Source organism: Labrus bergylta, chromosome 23, assembly GCF_963930695.1.
Source record: "Labrus bergylta chromosome 23, fLabBer1.1, whole genome shotgun sequence".
Lineage (NCBI taxonomy): Eukaryota > Metazoa > Chordata > Actinopteri > Labriformes > Labridae > Labrus > Labrus bergylta.
In genome coordinates this window covers 19,520,497-19,541,914 of record NC_089217.1, presented here as the reverse complement: position 1 = coordinate 19,541,914, position 21,418 = coordinate 19,520,497, and the positions used below count along the sequence as shown (strand labels likewise).

At 41.9% G+C, this 21,418-nt stretch overlaps 1 protein-coding gene across 3 annotated transcripts; it reads right to left on the bottom strand.

Annotated features, from left to right (window-relative positions):
- Nucleotides 1–1,504: 1,504 nt before the first annotated feature.
- ppp6r2a (protein phosphatase 6, regulatory subunit 2a) lies at nucleotides 1,505–20,979 on the bottom strand. Of its 3 annotated transcripts, none has more exons than XM_020647146.3 (24): nucleotides 20,570–20,979; nucleotides 15,434–15,603; nucleotides 14,415–14,669; nucleotides 13,513–13,699; nucleotides 13,272–13,409; nucleotides 13,112–13,177; nucleotides 12,898–13,010; nucleotides 11,812–11,925; nucleotides 11,503–11,629; nucleotides 11,124–11,276; nucleotides 10,449–10,673; nucleotides 10,292–10,356; nucleotides 9,705–9,820; nucleotides 9,524–9,624; nucleotides 8,101–8,181; nucleotides 7,534–7,631; nucleotides 7,313–7,370; nucleotides 6,429–6,556; nucleotides 6,220–6,344; nucleotides 5,975–6,119; nucleotides 4,479–4,579; nucleotides 4,177–4,393; nucleotides 3,524–3,631; nucleotides 1,505–2,754 (listed from the first exon to the last, which is right to left on the bottom strand). In XM_020647146.3, exons 3-24 carry the CDS (start codon nucleotides 14,639–14,641, stop codon nucleotides 2,703–2,705), a joined length of 2,745 nt encoding a protein of 914 aa, XP_020502802.1. In that variant the 5' UTR covers nucleotides 14,642–14,669; nucleotides 15,434–15,603; nucleotides 20,570–20,979; the 3' UTR covers nucleotides 1,505–2,702. The 3 variants fall into 3 exon arrangements, with proteins under 3 accessions (XP_020502802.1, XP_020502804.1, XP_020502803.1); XM_020647148.3 differs by having other exon boundaries at nucleotides 9,524–9,609; XM_020647147.3 differs by having other exon boundaries at nucleotides 4,177–4,390; nucleotides 20,570–20,978.
- Nucleotides 20,980–21,418: the final 439 nt, after the last annotated feature.

Below are 21,418 nucleotides of genomic sequence, written 5' to 3'. Positions count from 1 at the left end.
TAATATTGGAGATGCTTTTGAAAAATGGAGAGAGGTTAGAACACAGAAAGGTTTACAGACCGATGCAGAGCTGGATAAACACTGAAGCTTCAGAGTCTGTTGGGTCACGATTTGAGGTAAGCAAGTCTCTCGAATGAAAGCTACAATTTTGTTCCCAAACAGATCATTTTGTCCTGCTGTCACCCATTATGTAGCTTTTGTGACATTGTTAAAAAGGCTTTATAGTGATGGATGAAGGTAGAGGTTACCTTCATAGATAACGGTAATGTTTGGTAAAAAGTTGTCTTGTCGGACTTTTAACACTATTTGAGCCTTCCACCCTGCGCATGGATTTGTGATTCAGCAGTAAGTTTAAGTTTAAACACAAATATAAACATAAGGTATGGGTTAAGAATTTCAAAGGTCACATATTCTCCTTCTCTCCAACCAGTTTAAATAAGTGTCAGAGCTCCTCAAAACATGTCTGTGAAGTTTATTGTTCTAAATCCACTCTGATCCTGTATTTGATCATGTCTATAAACCCCTCTTATTTCAGCCCTGCTCAGAACAGGCTGTTTCTGTACCTTTAAATATGTAAATGAGCTGTGTCTGACCACGCCCCCTCTCTGGAAGGGCTTGGGTGGCTCGAATTTCTCGCTACATGTCCTATTGTTTACAGTGAGAAGGCAGACTCAGGGCAGAACAAACACCTAGCTGTGGGAGTGTCACCCACCTGGGGGAGGGGCTACTGCCCTTTGTGATGTCGTGAAGGGAAAATCTCCAAACAGTCTGTTTGAGGACACATTTTCTGAAAAGTGGAGCAGGTAAAAGACAGAGAGGATGGACTTTTCTCATCATTGGGGGGTTTGTAGACAGACTAGAGAAACATGGTGAAGTGGATTTTGCAGAATATGTGACCTTTAAACTTTGCATTTGGCTGACCCACTTCCTCTGCATCTGATACCTCAAAGATAGTCCTGTGTTTGTTTTGTTTCTTCCTGACCGCTGTTCTCTGTCTGACCCTAACCTCCCTGTGGAACATCACCAGGATCTTTACCTCCTCACTCTCCTAACAGCGTTGTTGCACCTGTGAGGACAGAAACATGACACCTTAATCATCCTTACATCAGCTCTCTGAAGCTCACATAACCTGCAGTGGTGTCGCAGCAGCTGGATGTTTGCAGAGGTGGAAAGACAAGAAGATGAGCAAAAGCCAGGATTTTTTTGGTATTAATGTGGTCAACCAGACACTTTTAATTTCAATTTTTTTGTTTTGTTTAACAATGATCGTAGAACCTGATCGCTGTCAAATGATTTAAGTAAGTACACCAAAGAGGCCTGCAGCTCTGCAGAACACAGACCTGCCCTCGATCCAATCCTGCTGCTCAGAAAGAAATCAAATAAAAATAAAAACATACAGCGTCACGCTAACCAGATGCCACTCTCGCCCTGTGAGTGAGTGCTCAGTGTGGAGAGAGAGAGAGAGAGAGAGAAATAGGAACAGACGACAAGAGTAATCTCAAGATTGCTTGTAAAATTACTTTTAAATGTAGATATTTGTATATAGGTAGATAATGTTTGGTTGATTTAAGGGGAATAGCAATAAGAACTTAAAGATCATTACAATCAGAAGGTCTTCGCTCACTAGCTAGGTCAACAGAGAACCGGTTATACATGCACTAAAAAAAAAAAAAGAGAAAAAGAATAAAAAGACAAATTGAAAATTAAAATCAGAGGAGATTAAATCTGAATTTGTTTGCCCAAACCTCCAACCCAATGTGACGCTAGGTTGATTCTCTTTAAAAAGAAATACATGTTGGATTTCATTGTTTTTTAAATAAAATGGCTAATTGACATTATTGCACATGAGCAAAAAAAAAAAAGACAGTAATACTATTAGAGCTCTGTTCATGGACCCCCTCCTCCTCCTCTGTGACGGACCCTCCTGAAGCACTTCAAACATTCAGAAACCTGGTGACAACGAGATGTTTCATCAACAGCAACCAAAGAAAGAAAGACAAAAAAAAACGGACACGATGGATAAAAACGTGGGCGTGGGGTGAGAGGACAGATCCGACAGCCAGCAGAGATGAGGGTCGAACACTTAACGTTGTGCTATAATGTACAGTAAATGGCTGCATAAGTGCTTTTTCTTTAAGCTCCAAGAGAAAAAAAAAAAAGTTGTCAAAAAAAGGTATTTATTGTTGAGGCATCGTTAAAAGTTAGCCTGTGCTATCCATTCAGGGGTGACGATGTAAAAAAAAAAAAAAAAAAAAAATCCCAAATAACGGGATCCCAACAGCTCAGGTAGGAAACAGCTCGGAGAGAAATCTTTCAGGACATAAAAAAATAACGATGATGATGTTTTTACCCCCTTGGATTCTGTCGCTGCTACATTAAAACCTGCACCGGATTCTGTGCAACATCTGAAAAAAAGGCTTCGAAGATGATTCCTCCTCCGCGCTCCTCCTGGATCTGTTGGTTTCTCATTTTTCATAATTTCTTTTTCTTTTCTTTTTTTTTTTTTTACATGTTCCGCCGCCTCATTATTGGTGTTGATTGGCAGTGTCCAGGTCCAATAACATGGCAGAGTGATTCAGTAAAAAAAAAAAAAACTGGAGGTTATTTTTCTTTTTTTTTTTTTCAGGGGAGTCACTCTGGAGGAGGCAGACAGTCCCACCAAACGCCGTCTCTGTTGGATGTGTCCGGGGTCCTGCACGCGCTCAGACCGGCCCGTTCACAGACACTTCCTGGGGCGGCGGGGGCGTTTCCTGTCTGTGAGTGTGAGAAGAGGACACAGTCACAAATATGCACACACAACCTGAGAGGATGAGCAGCTCAGAGGTCAGATGATCTTTTGAGGTATCTTTAAATGCTTTGAAATCTGTGCCACCAAAACATACGACTTGCAAGTTGCAAACACAAGTTACCAAAGTTACAGTCTTAAAGTCTTAATATGTGATTTTTCACACTTAAATAGAAATGAAGTATATCCTCTGAAAATAACTCTGCGAGTCATGACTGTCTACAATGGGTGTAACACCCGAGTCCCACTGTCTGTGATGTTTTCAGAGTCCTATCTTCAGATTGTTTACATCGCCAGGACGGTGGCTGACTCCTCCCCTCGTGTATAAAAGTTGTTTAATTGAGGGACTAGAGAAAAGAACAATAACATACTGTACTCACTGCTTAACTGTGTTTCTAGATCACGCTCATTTCAGGTAAATTTACATGCAGTGTGAAGATACCAGCATAATAAAGATCGCTAGCATTAGCATGCTAACACAACAATGCAGCGCAAGTTGTTTTGGTTTCATGCTGGTGCTCAAGGGCGACATCTGCTGGATCAAAAAATCTCATATAAAGCCTTTAAAGTTTCAGTTCTGGACAGTAGACAAATAAAACTTTCAGAACTTTGAACTACAGGAGGATAATTGTTCCGTATTTTACCATGCATCAAAACTGCTTTCAAGTCTCCAGAATCAGGCATCAAAGGGTTAAGTCAATATTTTAGAACAGTAAAGTGTAAACAGGCAGCACTCACTTCCTGTCGGTCTGTGTAGCTACAGGTGAGCCGTCAGCGGGCGGCTGCTCCGACGCTTTAGGAGGATCTGACAGAGAGAGTTTCTCCAGAGACACCGGACTCTCCTCACTGCAGGACACACACACACACACACACACACACAGTTACTCATTATGGCACAGTGTGTGCAGGTTTAAGTAAACCTCCCCCCCTCTCTCTCCCTCCCTGCTGCAGCTCTCTCTTTGTTTTGTAGCTGACCTTTGACCTCACAGCCAAGACAACAGAAAACAGCTTCTCTTACAGTCTGTGAGCCTGCATGTTCCTGTGTGAATCATCAGAGGACTACACGATGTTCCTAATGACTCCTTCAGTAATGGACACCCTCAAACATCGACTCACTTCCTCTTAGATCTGCTCCTAACAACTCCGTCTTCTTCAGGAAACTCTAAACTTGTGAATGTGAGTTTAAAGCTGACGTTCCTGCAGAGGACCAGAAAAGCTCTGCGGACAAAGCTGACTCAAAAAGCCAAAACTGCATGAATGCAGTAATTCCCCATCCCAGTCCAGTCTATAATTATCTCCATGTGGTCATTATGTTTTTAAATATAGACGTTAAAACACACTTTGACTTTCTGTGAGTGGACCGGTCAGCAGATATTCTGTAAGACACAAACCTTTTGAGGTCAGCTGTCTTGTTACCGGGGGCGACAGGGTTGACGGGGGTTTCGGAGGGGTTAGCTGCAGCGGGAGGAGTGGCTGCGGCCTTTTTATCTTCTCCTCTCTCGTCCTCGCTGTCCGATCCCCCAGAGGAGCTGCTGTCCGAGGCCACGAGAGGAGCCTTCTTCTTCCCCTCTCCCGCCGGCCAATCACCAGAGGAGGCACTGACGTCTGCTGACACACACAAAAAAATGAATTGTGTCGTTTACAAATAAGAAGTTATGAAGTGATGTTCAGGGGGTCAAAGGTAAACACTCACCACTCTTCTCACCACTCTTCTCGTGGTTTTGTTTGGCTTGTTTTTCAGCGTCGTTGCTGCCCGAGTCCACAGGAGAGCTGCACCTGGGCTCAGCCTCCTTACTGCACGAGGTCATGAAGAGATGAGACAAAATGTAGATTAACAAGTTGTGTAAAAAGGCAGACTGTTTAGAGTTTGTATCTCATGTCACATTTCAAAGAGTCCGGTCAGCACTGAATTCTCTGAATGGTAGAGCAATACAACTGTTTAGATTATTTGACTGATTATCCACTCAGGGGGCATGTCCAGACTTCTTAGACTGGGGTCGCCCACTGACTTATTCAGGGGTGGCCTGAAGTGTGATGCGTGCACAAACACACACAGATAAATATCAATGATCTACCCTCTTCTATCTCCACCATTCAGATCTACTTTATAACACACGAACATAGCAACATTAGCTTATGTTGAAGTCAGAATTTCATGTAGCGTACTTCAACACTTGCATGTAAAAAACCTGAACTGGCAACGTTGTGGTCCCGACACATTGACAGTTAGTTGAATAAGTGCTGAGTGCTTTACTTTCCTGTGCACATGTCCTATGAAAGACACATTGATATGTAAAGAAAATGAAAGACCTAATAGTTGTTTTTAACACAAGTCCTTATTCCCAAGAGTCAGTGGCATCTTTTAAATCATTTCTTAAAACTCACTTTTATAGACTTGCTTTTATGTGATTTCTCCTTAGGATCTCTCCTAAGATCTTTTTAAATTCCTCCTCTTATCGTTTAACTCTTCAGCTCTCAGTTGCTTTATTCATTTAACCAGTGTCCTATTTATCGCTTCTTTTTATCTTCATTCTGTGTTTACAGCCTGTGATGTGATGTCGTCCCACTCTCCCTCAGTTTTAATTTTGTTCTCTCCTGATTGATTTTAAACTAATTTTCCTTCACTGTACTGAACTGCCTCTCCATACCTGCCTGTTGACTCCATATCATTCCTGTTATTTGCATTTTTACAATTTTGCCCTCTCTGTTGATCTTTGTTCTGTTGTCGTGTTGCTGTATTTGTCTGTCACAGCACTTTGTAAACATTTGTTTTTAAAGGTGCTTTATAAATAAAGCTATTATTATTATTATAATTCAGACAGGGCAAACAGCCAATCACAGTTTAGAATTTTTGGGGATGTCACCTGGGCTGGACAATCAGATTTACAGGAGGGACCATGCCACCCAGCTTTACATCTACACGCCCCTGTATCCACGGAAACAGGATTTGGCTACAAAACCTCTTAAAGATGTACACAGTTTAAATTTTGGATTTGATGTTGATTTTGGATCATCTGATGTCCACCCAGTGAAATGATTTCCAGCAGCTACAGGACTTTCATTTTTCCACTGAGACCTGGTCACAGAATTATTTTACCATAGAAAAGGATCCATCACATCCGCTGTCTATTAAGAAAACATTTAACTGTTCTTAATCCTCTTTGGAGTTTTATGAAGTTCCCGTCTCACCCAGAGAAAGGCTGGAACTCGGTGAAGTTGGCCCAGCTGGTTCCCTGCGTCCCCGCTCCGCTCCCCACCGAGCTCTCCCACCCTGCTGGGGTCTGGGACGCTGCAGTCCCTCTAGAGTCCCTGAAGTTTGCCGTCCAGCCGGGACCTGACAACAAGACGAGACTCTGTCAGACCAGGACTGGAGTCTCTGGGTTAGCATGACATTTAGCTGTTTTCTGTGAGCAGCTGCTTTCCATCTCCTTTACCTGAGTCTGACGGGTTCTGCTCAGACTCCTCGTCCTCATCAGATCCAGATCCGTGGTCCCGCTCCCTGCCTCCGTTCTCCAAGCTGCCTCTGGAGCTCCCCTCTGAGGTCTGTGTGACACCGAACCTGGAGGAAATGAAAGGGTTAACATAGAGAAGAAGGAAAATGCACGGTGTGTTCAAACGTGCAGAACGCCATCACCGGATTCACCTTGTTCTGGATTTAACTTGTGTTGCATAGTTCATCTCCTTCTCCTCCCAAATGTCCTCTTCTTCTTCAGCATCATCAAACTGGCGTATCCTCTCTTTACAGCACGCTTCAAAAGCCGCCGCGTTGGCCTGGAAACAAACACACCTTCATTTATTCCGCAGAAAAGCTCTTCAGACTGACTTTTAAAGTACTGAAGTCAAATACAGAAACTTTAATGTGTTATAAAACCATGTCCAGTATTTTAATGATCCACATTATAGGAAAAGTCCAGAAGCTTAAAATCCAGAATGCAGACTTATGACTACAAGATCTTTAGTATTAAAGTTTAGTTTATGTCTTCAAACAGAACGAGAGCAGAGGAGCTCCCGTTTGAAGGATTTCTTAAGTGACTTCTGAAGCCAACATGCTCTCCCTCAGAAGAACCTTTTCCTGTTTTTTTGGATCCAGCACCCACTGAGGGATGTGCGAGTCTTTTTTCGATTTTTCACTGTTTGAATTGCACAAATATGTTGGCAACATATTTGTGCAATTTATCCCGGTTTGCAGGACTCAAAATGTGCAGACTGAAGACATTCAAAACAAGAAAGTATCAAACATTGTGTCAGCACTTCTATAGTTGTTGCCATGGTATCCAAACAGGTATCGATATCGTTTGATTTTTTGCATCTTGTCAAAGTTCAAACTTAAACTAAGTTGATGTAATTATGGTTTGTTAATTGTACGGCAAGTTTGAGTCTCTTGTTTACTCTTTTTTTATTACAGTGAAAACAAAACTCATGAAGGACAGTTTTTGTCGGGTTGTTAACGATAAAAGTTTGTAATCAGAGGCAGTTTGAGTTTGTTATCAAGACATTATCAATCAACAGAAGGACACGAACACTTACACTATTATCATCAGCATCTAGATTGAAGTTTATTTCTGCAATTCTGTCGAATGTCGCGCTGAGGAAAGAGAAAATATTATAAGCCAACATGGTGCCAGACGTCGTTCTGGGACAACAGAGAAGAAATAAAGACGTCTACTCGACGATCAGAATCAGACAAATCAATAATGAAAATCTCCTGACGTGTTGGTACAAGATGTGTGAAGACTTTGGATCCTTACTTGATGTTTTCATCGTGTTCACTGAACTCCTCATCGTTGAACCCAAACTGATCCACGAAGTTGGCGGTCATCTGTTGGATCTGATAGTCCGAGAAGGCCTGAAGGAAATAAACAAGAACAAGTAGGTTCAAGGAGGATTCATAGTTAACTGAAGAGTTTAAACAGTTGAACCTTTTCAACAGCAGTGAGGAGTTGAATCACATTCAGTCAGGTGAACTTTGACCTTTAGCTGCATCCTTGTACTCAGAACAACGTGAGGCTTCTAACAGGTCTCAAAATGAATCCTCAGTTTTTGATCCTTCACAGGTTTTTCACAGCAGACAGATTCTAGGTTTGACTGACATCGACAAAATCTTTGACCGAGTGTTTCGATTTTGATTAAAGTTCATCTGGAAGGTGAAACATGAGACTTTTGAAGGCTGATAAGAAAGTTCGGTGACGTTGTTTACAAAGAGAAAAGGAACAAATAGTTGAAGTTTCTTTATCGCACAGTGAAAGTCTAAACTCGCTACATCCCTGATTAGGAGAACAGCATATTTCTGTTTCTATGGTGGTGTTTATCTTTACCTGTTGGAGAGACAGGTCGTTGGGGAAGGGGCTCTCCATGTCGTCGTCTTCACTGGACGAGTGCATGTTGTGTGTGCTCACCTGCAGGACACAGTGTGGACGATCAGTGAACTTTCTACAGAACATTACAGATGACCTGTGGTATTAGAAGCTGTGACATGAAACTCAGATGATCAGAGAAAAATGACAACAGAGAGAGAGAGAGAGAGAGAGAGAGAGAGAGAGAGAGAGAGAGAGAGAGAGAGAGAGAGAGAGAGAGAGAGAGAGAGAGCAGGTTAACTCTAGTCCTCCTGTATCTGTCTGAAGCTCTATTCACACAGGTTTTTTTTAAATCACCTGGAGACCTCTGGAACCTTCCTTCACAATGCCCTGCACAGCCTCCGTTATTCACAAGTGGGCAGAGAAAGCAACAAAAATACCGCCCTGAATTACTGAGAGGCGATTCAAACGGGGCGCAGTGGTTAGCGCGTGCACCCTATGGCTAGGCTTTATCCCTCCAAGCGGGCGGCCCCGGTTCGATTCCGACCTGTGGCTCCTTTCCCGCATGTCATACCCCCTCTGTCTGACTCTATCCACTGTCTTATCTGTACAATAAAGTCACAAAAAGCCCAAAAATAACACAGATATCCTCCACAATTGTTGCAAATAATGAGGTAATACCAGACGTGAGAGTATTTCACACATGTTCAAGTCACAAGCAAGTCTCAAGTCTCAACTTTGAAGTCTCAAGTCACTGCGGAGACAATCAAGTCAAGTCATTGCTCAGGTCAAGCAAGTCATACAAAATTCCCAGTTTTCACATGACGTCAGTTAAGACAACGGTCATCTTTAAGTTGTTTTTCTTAATATTAGTTTAATTACGTGGTACACCTGATACCCTTCTGTTTCTTCTACAACAACTTCAGAGATTATAATAATACTAACAATTTATTCAGCATTTTTCCTGTCATTACAACTAATGTTGTCAGGAGGTGTGACACAGGAATTTAAAGCAGTAAAAAGTGAACAAACTGTTTTCTCATTATGATGTGAATATCTATTGTTCCTTATTAGTTTATTTGTACATTGGTTGCATTATTTATATGACTTTAAATCGGATGATAAAGCCTCTAAAACATCGGCAATAGAATGCAATAATCCTAAATGATTGTAAATACAAAACACACGTAGTAGTACGGTGGTTCTTGGTAATTAAAGCAACACTTCTGATATTTCTTACTTAGTTTTTTTTATTTTTTATTTATTGAACAAATATGCAGAGACGCTGGTTAATTGCTGCTCTCAAACTGTTCTGCTCTGCCCGCTCCTTTCCTGACTGACTGTCTGCTCTGAGCACAGCGAGCTAAAACTGGGAGAGAAGAGGACGTTAGAAGAAAAAATGAAATCATGCAGAAGATCCTGATTCTGCTGAACAACGTCTCACCAGCTCCACTGTGTTTCTCCTGTTAGTCTCTCTCAGGGTCTCGTCCACGAAGCTCTCCCAGCGACCTCTGCAGTCCTCAGGAAGCTCTGCCAAATCAGGGGCTTTGATTTTTACTTACAATTTGATTCAATTTAAAGGAATTACTTTTTCTGCATCACACTTTTCTGCAGTGGATACTTACCTTTTATGAGGTCAGTTATCTGGGCCTGTACTGGTCCTTTCTCCAGGTTCTGAACCACCATGTTGGAGATTCTGGTCAGATGACCCATGTTTCCTCTCCTGGTGCCGCCCTCGGCCCTGAGAGTGAAGGAGACACACTTCAGTTTAACATCCCAATGGAAAAGGAACTAATTACTAACGCACACTCGTTTCTGAGGTGTGGGCGGTGAATCCACAGGTACATTTTGAAGAAGAGTCTTTTCAGAAAACAGTTATGATCTTAAAAATTATTTCATGTTACTTCCAGACTAAAAAAAAGAAAGATATAACACAAACATGCAGGAAGAAAAAAATAAAAAAAGCAGTGTTGAAAAGAGGTTTAAAGGGCAGAAAACTTCTGTACAGCTGAAAGTTAAATTTTCAGCCTTTGTGCACACATAAAGGCGTGATATAAAAGTCAGGGTTTTAAAATTGAAAATTCAGCTGTTTGTGTTCAACCATGCAGCCCATCCAGAACATTCCAGGACATTTTCAGGAATTTTGTGCACGTGTGAAAACACCATTTCTGTGTTCACGCTAATGAATTGAAGCAGTATGCCAGTTTCTTACTGTATTTTATCATTCTCCTCCCAGGCATCAAGGATCCTCTGTACCAGATGACACTTCTGGAAGAGCTGTGGGTTCAAAAGAAACAAAGAATGAAGTCACATGTACACAAAATTTTTTAAAGTGGGTGATTCAAAACCAAGTTCAGGGTGGCACCTACATGTACCACGAGGGCGTTGTGGACGGAGGTCTGTGGGTCACTGGTCCGGCCTGTCTCCACTGCCTCCCCCGGCGCCTCGGGGTTGGATGCTGCGGGTGTCCCGTCGTGGTTCTGGAGGCCTGGGCTTGGCCGCTCATCTGAGGAAGGATGGTTCAGGATGGCCGCCACACAGAGCTCCACTTGGAAGTGCAAAAAGTTATTCCAGGAGTATTTGAAGAACAGATCCTGTTCAGAGAGAGAGAGAGATGTAAGAGAGGGCTGTGAGGACGACATACTGAACTAAGTGGACATGTCCCGGGACACTCTGCAGCTGTCGAGATTTTCCAAAAGCAAACGTCAGATTTTGAGCATTTTTTTTGTGATTATTTAGAAAAATTGGAGGTATGTCTGTAACATTATGACCAATAATGACTTTCCTTATGTCACCATGCTGTTTAACCAGGGCAGCAAGGGAGATCTGCTGAACTACAAACAATCTGATGCTCTGATATGAACCTGCTCCAAACGATCCACACAGTCAGTGCACTTTGATCAGGTGGTGTGATGCAGACCACACATTCCATTTCATGCATGACCAACCTCATGCAAACAAAACCAGCCTTCAAACGAAAAACACAAGCAGGAGCTGCAGGTTTCAAAATGACCAGGGAGTGAAGAGCGCACGGTTCTGCTCACCAGTAGTAGGTCCATGGTGGCGAGATTGCAGAGCTCCTGGCAGACACTAGGGGCACTGGTCTGCAGCAGGGCGGCCACCAGCCGGGCCACGTGAAGGCGGGCGTTCCCCAGTGGCTGCTCTAGAACGCCAACGGTCGTCAATATTGCACTTTTCTGTATCAGGAATGAGAACCACCAGTTAATGTTGTTTTGAGAGCGAATAAGAGCTCTGATTCTATAAGTTCACCGCAGACTCAAGAAGAAGAAACAAGAAGTCGGCTCTTTATAGTGACTAAAGAAATGTGAACTAAAATCACTTTTACAAAATGAATCAAACATTTAGGGTGTTAGCACATGTTTGTAATTTATCTGGCTTCATGATACTGCTCTGTGTCTTTACCTTGGGGGGATCCAGAAGAAGCTGCTGGAAGTCCTTTAAATGGGGCTCAATGGCATTTAAAATACTGCTGTTGACAGTGTAAGACCTTTCATAACCCTGAGAATACAGATCCATCAGCCCTTCCAACCTGGGAGACCACACAAGGAGAGAGTCACTCAATTTGAAATATATTGGAAACACTAACTCTTCATCGACGTTCCCGAGAGCCATAATATGATTTATTAGTCCATAAAAAAAATTTAAAAAACCCAGGCTAGCCAAAATGAAGTAATCTCCCAAAGTGTGCATTTAGAAACATCCTTGACTCACCCAGACCTCCTGGTCTCCAGTAAGGTAAGTAGCACTTGAGTTCCGTTAACGATGGAGGCCTCATTTCTCTCTCCCTCAAACATGTTCTTGAGGAGCCCCGCTACACTTTCCTGCCTGAAGACAAAAGGTTTGTGTAGAGGACATGAAAACATTTAAAAAAAATTAAAAATAAAATAAAAACACACATTAATGGAACGCCGGTAGCCTGGTGGTTAGAGCTTGCATCCCACTCGCCCTCTCTCTCAGATTTCTGTCTCTATCCACTGTCCTGTCTCTAAATCAAGTCATAAAAAGCCAAACACATTCATGTCTTTAAGCCCTCTCTACAAGTTGTTCCACTATACAACAATGGGTGAAATTGTTATGTGCACCCAGGAAGCATTATCAAAAGACTCACCCTCAAACCTGCACAAATATCAAAGCGGCTGTCAAACAGGCTCGGCCAGAGCATGTAAGTGCACACGTCAAGCCAAGGGGCTCAGGGACAACTCTTTAATCCAAATTGGGAAATTTGCCATTCATGTACAAGAGCGTCACATTAGGAGTGTTTCAGTTTGTTTATGATGCCCTGCCTGTGTGGACATGTAAGAACACACATTGTAGAGCGACTTATCAAAGTGTTTAGTTCAGAGACAAGAGAAAGAGGAAGAGTCCACCAACTAAAGACTCCATCTAAAAAGCCTATAATTTTTTAATGTGGTGTCTGATTTGTTGCAACTAGTAAATCATTGTTTTCAAAATCTATAATGAAGTCACTAAAAAGCAAATAAAAAAGAAAATGCTCATCACAGTGACATCTACAAATACCTCCAAAAAGACTTTTCATTTACGTCTCTTTGTTCAAAAAGGTAGAGAAGGCAAATGTTTCAACTTTTAAGGCGCAGATGGCTGAGTGGTTACGGCGCCCGCCCAATGTACAGAGGACGTAGTCCTCGAAGCTTGCTGCCCCGGGTTCAAATCCGACCTCTGGCTCCTCTCCCGCAATGTCATTCCCCTCTCCCTCTGTCCTATCTCTCCAATAACTACAGATACATGCAGCTATGTGTTGTTGAACCACTCATCCCAAAAGGAAAGGTGCAAACTTACGATTCTAGTACAGCCAATAGTGGGTCGCCCTCCATATTCTCCTGCATCTGATTGGCCTGGTCTCGACTAAGGCGGATGATGTCACAAAGTGTTTGGGATGCATTTGATTGTCTCTGGAATGAAAAGGATTGAATCAGGAAAATGTACGAAACAAACCAAAACGACTCTCCTGAGTTATGTTGATGCATGAACATGACTGTGGTCTGATTCTCACCTCCTCATCTTTGCCTGTATGGATGAGCTCTGTGAGTCTTTGTACCAACTTCTCCTCATTCAGCCACTTGTAACAAAAAAAAAAAGAACAGTAAGGTCATTAGATACTTTCAGAGCAGGTGTTCACTCTACTAAAAAAAAGTCATATTTAGAGCGCTTACATGGAGGACCTCCTGCCTCAAGGGGGCAGGCTCAACACAACTGATGAGGCGCAGCAGCAGGTCCATCATGGCGGAGGCGTCAATATGTTTCAGCACCAGGCCGATGAATCCCTCCTTTTTCTTTAGAAAGGTAATCACCTGGGAAACAAAATAAAGAGTTCAATACTTTCTTTAAAAGGCAGATGGAAATATTTCTACTTTTACATACTTTAATGCTGTTTTTTTATTTGTCTCGGTGTACCTGCTCAGTTTTCCTGGCGATGAGATTGCCGATGGTTTTGCTGAAGAAGCTAGCCAGTAGCGGATTGAGTGGTGGGTCCTGCTCCAGGAAGTGATAAAGCATCTCAAGGAGGGAATCATCTGCGCCGAGTTTATCGTTTATTAGCGACACGTCTGATGTGAGGAGCTCACACGCAATGTTTGGAAACCTTTCCAAAAGAACACAGAAATAAGAGAAAGGTGATGAGAAGGAGCCTGTGTTTGACAAAGTGATATCTAGGGTGGAAATATCTGAAATGTTTCCCTAATGATTTGAAGTTTGAGATGTCAAAAATAAATTGATTTGCCCATTTTGATGTCTAGGTAGCTCATACTGGTGACAGGATTTCTCAAAAGGACGCTAACTACCTGAAATCTGAATCAGCTGCTTATTGCATGTTCATTTCTCTCCTACAAATCAATAAAGATTTACTACTAGCAAGCCACACATCAGCTGAATTCAAGTGGTTTAATTCCAAGTCAAACCCCCAAAAATCCACATTGTTTATATAGTGGTTGGAGTAATCTGGATCAAAGGTTAAGGAAAATGCATCAAGATGCAAATATGTGAAAAGTCTGACTTCATGCCGCAAAAGACAGCAATCAAACGTTTTAAAAATGCAGACTAGTTGAGCACATTTTTGAAGTTTTCATATTTGAATGATGCAGCATGAATTCTCTCATGGGTTATCATCCTGTCCAAAAAAATTAAGCTTTGTCCGTGATCTGAACAAAACTTTTGGATTTATCTGACAACTTTCTTATCATCTTTTTTCTTGACTTTCATGATGCTCGACTTCATGTGTTCAAAACTGAATTTTTCAACGTTTCACACTCTCATCCGACCTCCATCACTAGTCCCCTTCATCATGTTGTAGCACTCACTTAAAGCGACTCCTCTCCTCCAGGTCGGCCGGCGGCTCTGTGGTGATGAGGCTGACCAGCTCCTGCATGCAGTGGTCCTGGGAGAGGAAGAGGAGAAGCCGACGGTTCTGGGCTTTACACTCCTGCAGGACGTCATCCTCCTCCATCAGCTCCCTCAGCGTCACGTCCTCCCTGTCCAGCAGCTGGTCGATGTGGGAGGTGGTGTGCAGGTCGAACTTCCAAAACATGGTGGCCGCTGGGACGGGGGACACAGCCCTGGAGCAGGAGGGGGGACAGCAGAATTAAGAAGGAGGTAAGGTAGAGGAAGCACACACAGAGGTAGAGGAGGAGGATGAGAAGGGGAGAAAACAAGAAAGGGGTGGATATGGAAGGAAAGAAGGCAAAGAAATACATTTAAAAAAAAAGATGTTAGCAACAATATTTAACAAATTAAAGCTAGATCATCAAATTAAGAGGGGGGGGGGGGGTATTCCATTTCAGACTGTAATAATGTAAACCATTTGGTCCGTGTATTACATTTGATGAAAACAAGCCCTTATTTAGATCCACATCAGGAGGATTTCAGAGACAGTCCTCCGGAAATTCTCTAGATATTTTCAAGAGGGCATTTGTGAACATGGCTTCTGAACAAAAACTACAGGACCAGGACTGATGGAGGCCAGTTTAATAAACAGGAAGTACAGTATTGAGGTGATTTACTGAGGCTGCGACTGGCAGATTCTGACAATGACTACAGCCGGGCTAAGGTGCAAAACCCAGTAAGATCCACCTCAGTAAAGTAAAAATCCTCCACCTCTGTCTATGTCAGACTGACCTGACTGTTGTGATCATAACGTATTATGTCTGACTTTTAGCCTCTATTCTGTCACGATCGGGACTGAAAATGCTCAATGTTGTGTCCTAATGAGGAGACGTTTTTGGCCACTAATCCAGCCTTAACAGCTGGGTGACCGTGGTCCAGGTACATGTAACAATAGACTGCACATGCTGTACAGAAAGACAGAAGTGCTCACACATACCAGTGGATGAAATGTGGATATCTTTAATCAGACCTCCCCCACGGGCAGGCAGGCATTTGTGTTTGTGCAGACGACAGAGAGTGTGGTGAGGCCTGGCATTTATCAGCATGGGTCTCCTCTTAAAACTCAGGCCTCTTTAGGAGATGAGACGCGGAGGGGCTCACCATAACCTGCAAACGACATGAGAAACACCAGAGATCGATCAACTTCGACAAGAAATATGATTATTTCAACACTACAGTCGAACATGATTTTACCTCTGCAGAATATATGACTTCTTATTGTTGACTTTTGTTGTCCTTAAGGTATGTTACATACATTTTCATAAGTGCTACAGTAAATTCAATCATTCCTATTTACTCTTCTTTATAAATAAACTAATAACTCCAGAGTCGATCCAGTGTCTTCAAACAAATGTATACTTGCAGGAATGTAACCTCGTGCATGACAACAAGGATTCACCTGTTGTCAGCAACTATGGTACCATGTTGTTAATGTATAACTCAATGCAAATACAATGTAAAAAAAAAAATCAGTGGTGCCTTGGTTCCAGTAAGACTCCACATTGCAAACACATTCAAAACAAATTTGTTGGTACACTGTTCTCATACTCCGTGTTAGTCATAAAATTTGTTGCCTTGGCACCTTTTTCTATAGGACAGCTAATGCTAGTGATGTAAGAGAGGACTGAGGTGTGGTCTGTAATCTCTCTTTAATAGTCACATACACATAGTGTAGGTTTCTCTCCAGTGAAGTCAGGACAGCAGAGTCCCTCCCCTTCATCCATCTCAGCCTACAAACCCAACGTTTAATACCTCATCTGGAGAGAAACCCTCCTTTACAATTGTGTCTTATTTGTTTTAAGAAATAAAAAAGCTCACACCAGACAATCACAGGACAGATTTTAGGGATAAGTGTAGTTATTGACTTTATAGGGGGAGTAGGGTGGGGGATAAAGTGTCACTGTCAAACCTCACGTTAATATAGAGATAAGCTTGAAGGCCCTGACACACCAAGGAGATCGTCAGCCGTTGGTCCTAGTTGGACCAATGGTGAGCGGTCGTCGTCCCTAGTTTTTGCGGTGTGTCCGACTCCATCTCTACCTGTCTGCCTTTTCTTTTTGCGGTTGGTGAGAGGGATCTCTCTGATTGGCTGTTTGGAGGTTTTATTTCTCTCCAGCTCTCTTCTCAGGTTCAGGAAATCCCCTTGAGCATGTCGCTGTAGTATCCATGCTTTCACCCATTAGTGCGCTGTCTCCTTATTTGTCTCCTCTGCCTCTTCTTTTCTTTTTCCACTAAAAGACCAAGAACTGACAACGCCAGCGACATTTTCAGCTTTTTATCAGACATTTTTCTCCATTAGAAAGCTACCTATAATACGAGTGGTGACCGACAGCGGTGTGTAAATGGTCTTCTCGTATCAGAACAACGGACTACCGCCCCCTGCTGGCATGGAGAGTTATTTACTCTCACATGCACAGAGCGTACGTGGTGGTTGGCCGTCAGCTGTAGTCTTTGTGGTGTGTTCTAGTGCAACTTTTTGGCCATGACATAAGGCATCGTGAGGTGGCCTTCATCACCAATAGTTCTTTGCCGTCTGCTTGGTGTGTCCAGTCCTTAACACGTCAGGCCATGGAAGAGTCAATAAAAGATTTAGAGTAGTTACCAGGCAAGTTTAATGTAAAGAAGACACACTGAAAGCAAATTGCATCTATACTTTGAAAAAATGATGAAGTAGTGTTAGTCAACATCTCCCTCTCTAGTCTTAGCGGCATAGTGTGAGAGTTTTTTTAAATGCCCACTATCAGAGGGTGGTAAATAAAGAATGCATCCTAAATGATTAAGTATCTGACGTTTAAGTGACTACCCAAGAATGCTAAGTTTGTTTTACCTCGTGTGGTTACTGTGGCGGCTAATCCACACGACCTAACACACCCGCAGTGACAAAACACATTTACATCTCCCGGCTTTGTCGGTGCTAATGTATCTCTCTTAGCAACATGCTATCAACTGTTGATGGTGGAAGTAAAACTGAAGGAGGAAATTAAAGTGCTTCCTCCTTTTCTCTTGTTTTTTTTTTCCTTCCTGTGGAGGAGCCCTTTCATTCCCTGCACATGCAGCAAGCAGCAGCGTCCATCTGGCATACATTTACAGAGTACACAAGTGCAATAATAACCCCGCTGAACGCTCCCTGTGGACACAGAGCAGGAAAGCAAATGCTTGACTTTACATCCAAAATAGAACCCACCAGAGGCGACCTCAACAAAAACAAGTCTACTGGCTCACAGAGCATGAAAAGAGGAACAATAGCACACGTAAAGGGCATACATACACGTTGGTGCTGTGAGCCAACAATGGTCTGTAATTAAGTAAGTTCAGGAAGCAACAACGAAACCCCAACTTACACTTTTACATGAGCTGCCTCTTAATAAAATAATGTGCAGATGCAACTGGTGGCCACAACATGAAAACTCATATCATTGATCGTAATAGTTAGTACAATAGGTGCTACCAAGTACACTTCAGAGAACAGAGCGATGTGCAGTTTCACTCAACCTGTTGCTGCTTACGTTGACTTTCATGCACTGATAAGTTAAGCAGATCAGCTGACACTAATGTTTAGTTCACAGTTGTTAGTTTTACTTTTGAAGACGGTGTTTAAATGTTACTAAAAATGCCTGAGAAAACATGTGGCTGCTGTTCTGAATTTAAAGTTTATCTGAATGACGTTTTTTTTTATGAGCAGTATTTTTGCTCGTGTCAGCATAGGTGTAAAAATAGACTTTGCACACCCATACACAGGTACTCATAAACCTCATATGTTCACATTTTCTGCTTTTCATCTGATTGTCATTGTAACTAAATGTTGGTTATAAATTACGAGTTTAAATGTATTATTTAATTTAATTATTTATTAATTTAAGTTTAAATGATGCACTGTTTTTTTTAGTTCAGTGATACTTCAAGATTATTTAAGGGGAGGCTTCAAATAAGCTCTTTGAATTTTCTTCCCCTTCCTGTACTGCATATTGGCTCTTTGTTATTTGTCTAAAATAGGGCTTGAGCAATATGGGATTTTTGGGGCCGATATTGATATTGGGAAAGTAACGCACGTAGCGCATGTACGTGCGTCGAGGGCTGCACAATAAATAGAAATGCTATCATTAAGGCGTTATAAGCATTCACAATAAACAAAGCGCAAACGTATGAAATTAATAGCAGTAAATAAACCGTTTTTTATAAAAGCAAGCACAGCGTTCTCACCCAGCATGTGGTCATTTCATATGTTGAGTGGCGTCCTGCATAATGCGTATAATGTCCACGCTTTATCATCATTCTGATTCAATCAGATTAAATTTAAGCTAGCTATCAGCTAACCTCTGATTCATTTGTGCCAATTTAGTGGTTTTAGAGTCAAGACAAGTATGTTGCAATCATAGATTGTAAATATTAATGGATGAAGCCTGATTGAGGTCACTCATCTGTTCCTGCAGGTGGCGCTGGAGGCTCATCAGCAGCTGCCATGCTGGAAATGTCTAACTTTCAGTCAACCTAACAACAGACTGAGAGCTGAGGCGGGTTTTAAGCCTCTTGATGAACCCTAACATTGCGGCCACCTGTCAATCATGTCAGCTACGGGCCTAACTATGGATAACAGGTATCAAGTATCAAGTATTTAAGCCTCCATAAACTCACTGCATCTATTTGGATTTTAACTTCCTGTATTTTTTAGATATCGCAGAAAGAAAAGGTAACGCGATGTCACTTATTCTAATCCCGTTCAGCCTGAGTTCTTATTATTTAGTACAATTTGTGCTACAGTAACTCCAGATAACAGACAGATGTACAGTTTCACTCAGCCTGTTGCTGCTTACTTTTACTTTAATGTAGTGAAGTTGCAACGTAAGTTGAACAGGTTTGTCACGAATGTTGGTACACTGTTATTAGTTTTGTTTTCTTTTGAAGGTAAGGTATTTAAACGTGCTTGTGCTTTGTAATACGCCGTCCCACAAAATGTGAAATAAATCCATCCAGTCCTTTGTTTGTAGTCTGCATAAGTCTTACAACACAGAGAAAATGCTCTGTTTCAAATTTGCTCTCATTGTGATGTCACAGTGGGATTCTGGTAAAAAAAAAAAACAACAACCCCAGACTAGAACAAAACTTTTGAGCAGGTCGGCCATTTGTATTCTCTCTACAGAGGAGTGATGTCTTCTAGGAAAACTCGGGGGGGGGGGGGGGGGGGGGCTCATTGCATTTAAAGAGACACACACACCAAAACAGAGCGTTCTGAGAGAGCTGGTTTATACAGGGTCACAAACCTCCTGGGAGGGGAGGTTGTTGTTTTTTTTCCCACATGTTGTGGGTCAGTAGACACTCAGGTTACCCAAATGTATGTTCAAAAACACTGTACAAGTGGATTTTTCAGAATATGTCCCCTTTAAGAAATGTAAACTGAGCTGCAGCAGCCTTGGCATGGACTGGACATCAACTGACTTGAGGTTGGAGCTCAGATTTCTGTTTACTTCAAGTCCAGTGGAGGCTCCACTACCACATAATACAGGATTCAAAAAAACATAAAACATTTACTCCAAAGTTGATCCTGTCATTTCATCCCCAAGAGGCCTTACTGAACACATTTAGACACTTTTAGAAGCTGATTTCAGATAAACTCTGGCTGTACTGGAAAAACACTACTTGGGTCGAAGAGCTCTTTGGTTACAGGTAAAAAAAAAAAAAATGTAAAAAAAGATGATAAAAACGAAATATACAGCAACTCTTATGACAGAGAAATGTTAGTTTGAACAGGAGCTACAACCAAGTAAAAGTCAAATTAACACCTTCAACTGGTCTAAACACAAACCTCTGGATGAAGTTATCAAACATTAGCTCCTAAATGAATGTAACTGGGTGAGTTTAGGACACTAAGTTGTCAAGTTATCAAACATTTGACTACCGTGTACATTAGTTCCTCCTTCGCTCTGATTAGCAGAGAAGCTAATTAGCTCCTTACAGTCACCTGGGCTAAGTTAGCGAACTTAAAAAAAGCTCTAAACTTGGTTAAACTTTGTCGACGCAGCTGAAGGAGTTGATGTTAGCCGGCGGCTCAAACTCACTTTTTAAATCTAAAACTTACCTTTGATTGCGAAGCTGCTACTCCTTCCGTCTGTGTCAGATTGTTGGTGGAGTTTTTTCTGCAAGGCAGCCTGCTAGCTTCTACGGCTAACTATCAGCTAGCCGTGTGTGCTAACATGAATTAGCCTGTTTGGATTTGTTTTGAAGAAGGGTCAGTCTGCGACAGCTCGGGCTAACACTGAGCTAGCTCAACTTAGCTAACGTTACTGAAATCTTGGCTTTAAAGTCAATCAAATAAACAAGTTACCCGGCGTTAACGGCCACTTGACATGTTGGCAACAGCTGCTGTTTCAAATAAGAGTGTACGGTTCGTACTCGCGGACAGAATAATTCAAACCCGAGGCTAAGTTTAGCAAGCAAAGCAGGAAAAACTCAGTCATATTTTTCGAATCAAAATGGCGACATGGCACGGGAGCGCGCAGGGGAGCCACACGGGAGCGCGCATCGAGCTCAGTAAAGCTGAATGATACGACACTGTTTTCTTTAACATAGTGAATTCTAAGAGTTTTAATATTTGATGTCTTAAATATACATCTTATCATTTTACTACAGAAACAAATGAAATGAAAAGTAGAAAGAAAAGTAAAAATAAATAAGTTGTAGTAACAGCTAAGTAAATTAAAATAAACTGTACAGAAGTTATACACTGTATTAAAGCAAATATATAATACAAAAGAAAATAACAAAGGGGAACACTGTACAATGAAATGAAAATATAAATATGTTTTCTTGTCTCTAAAAATGCAAGATGCAACCATCCTTGCAAGCAGGAGGTTTAGTTTGTATTCAGATTTCTTTGTTAAAAGGGTAATGCTATGGAAAAACTTTAAGAAAGCAAGTGGCTTATGAT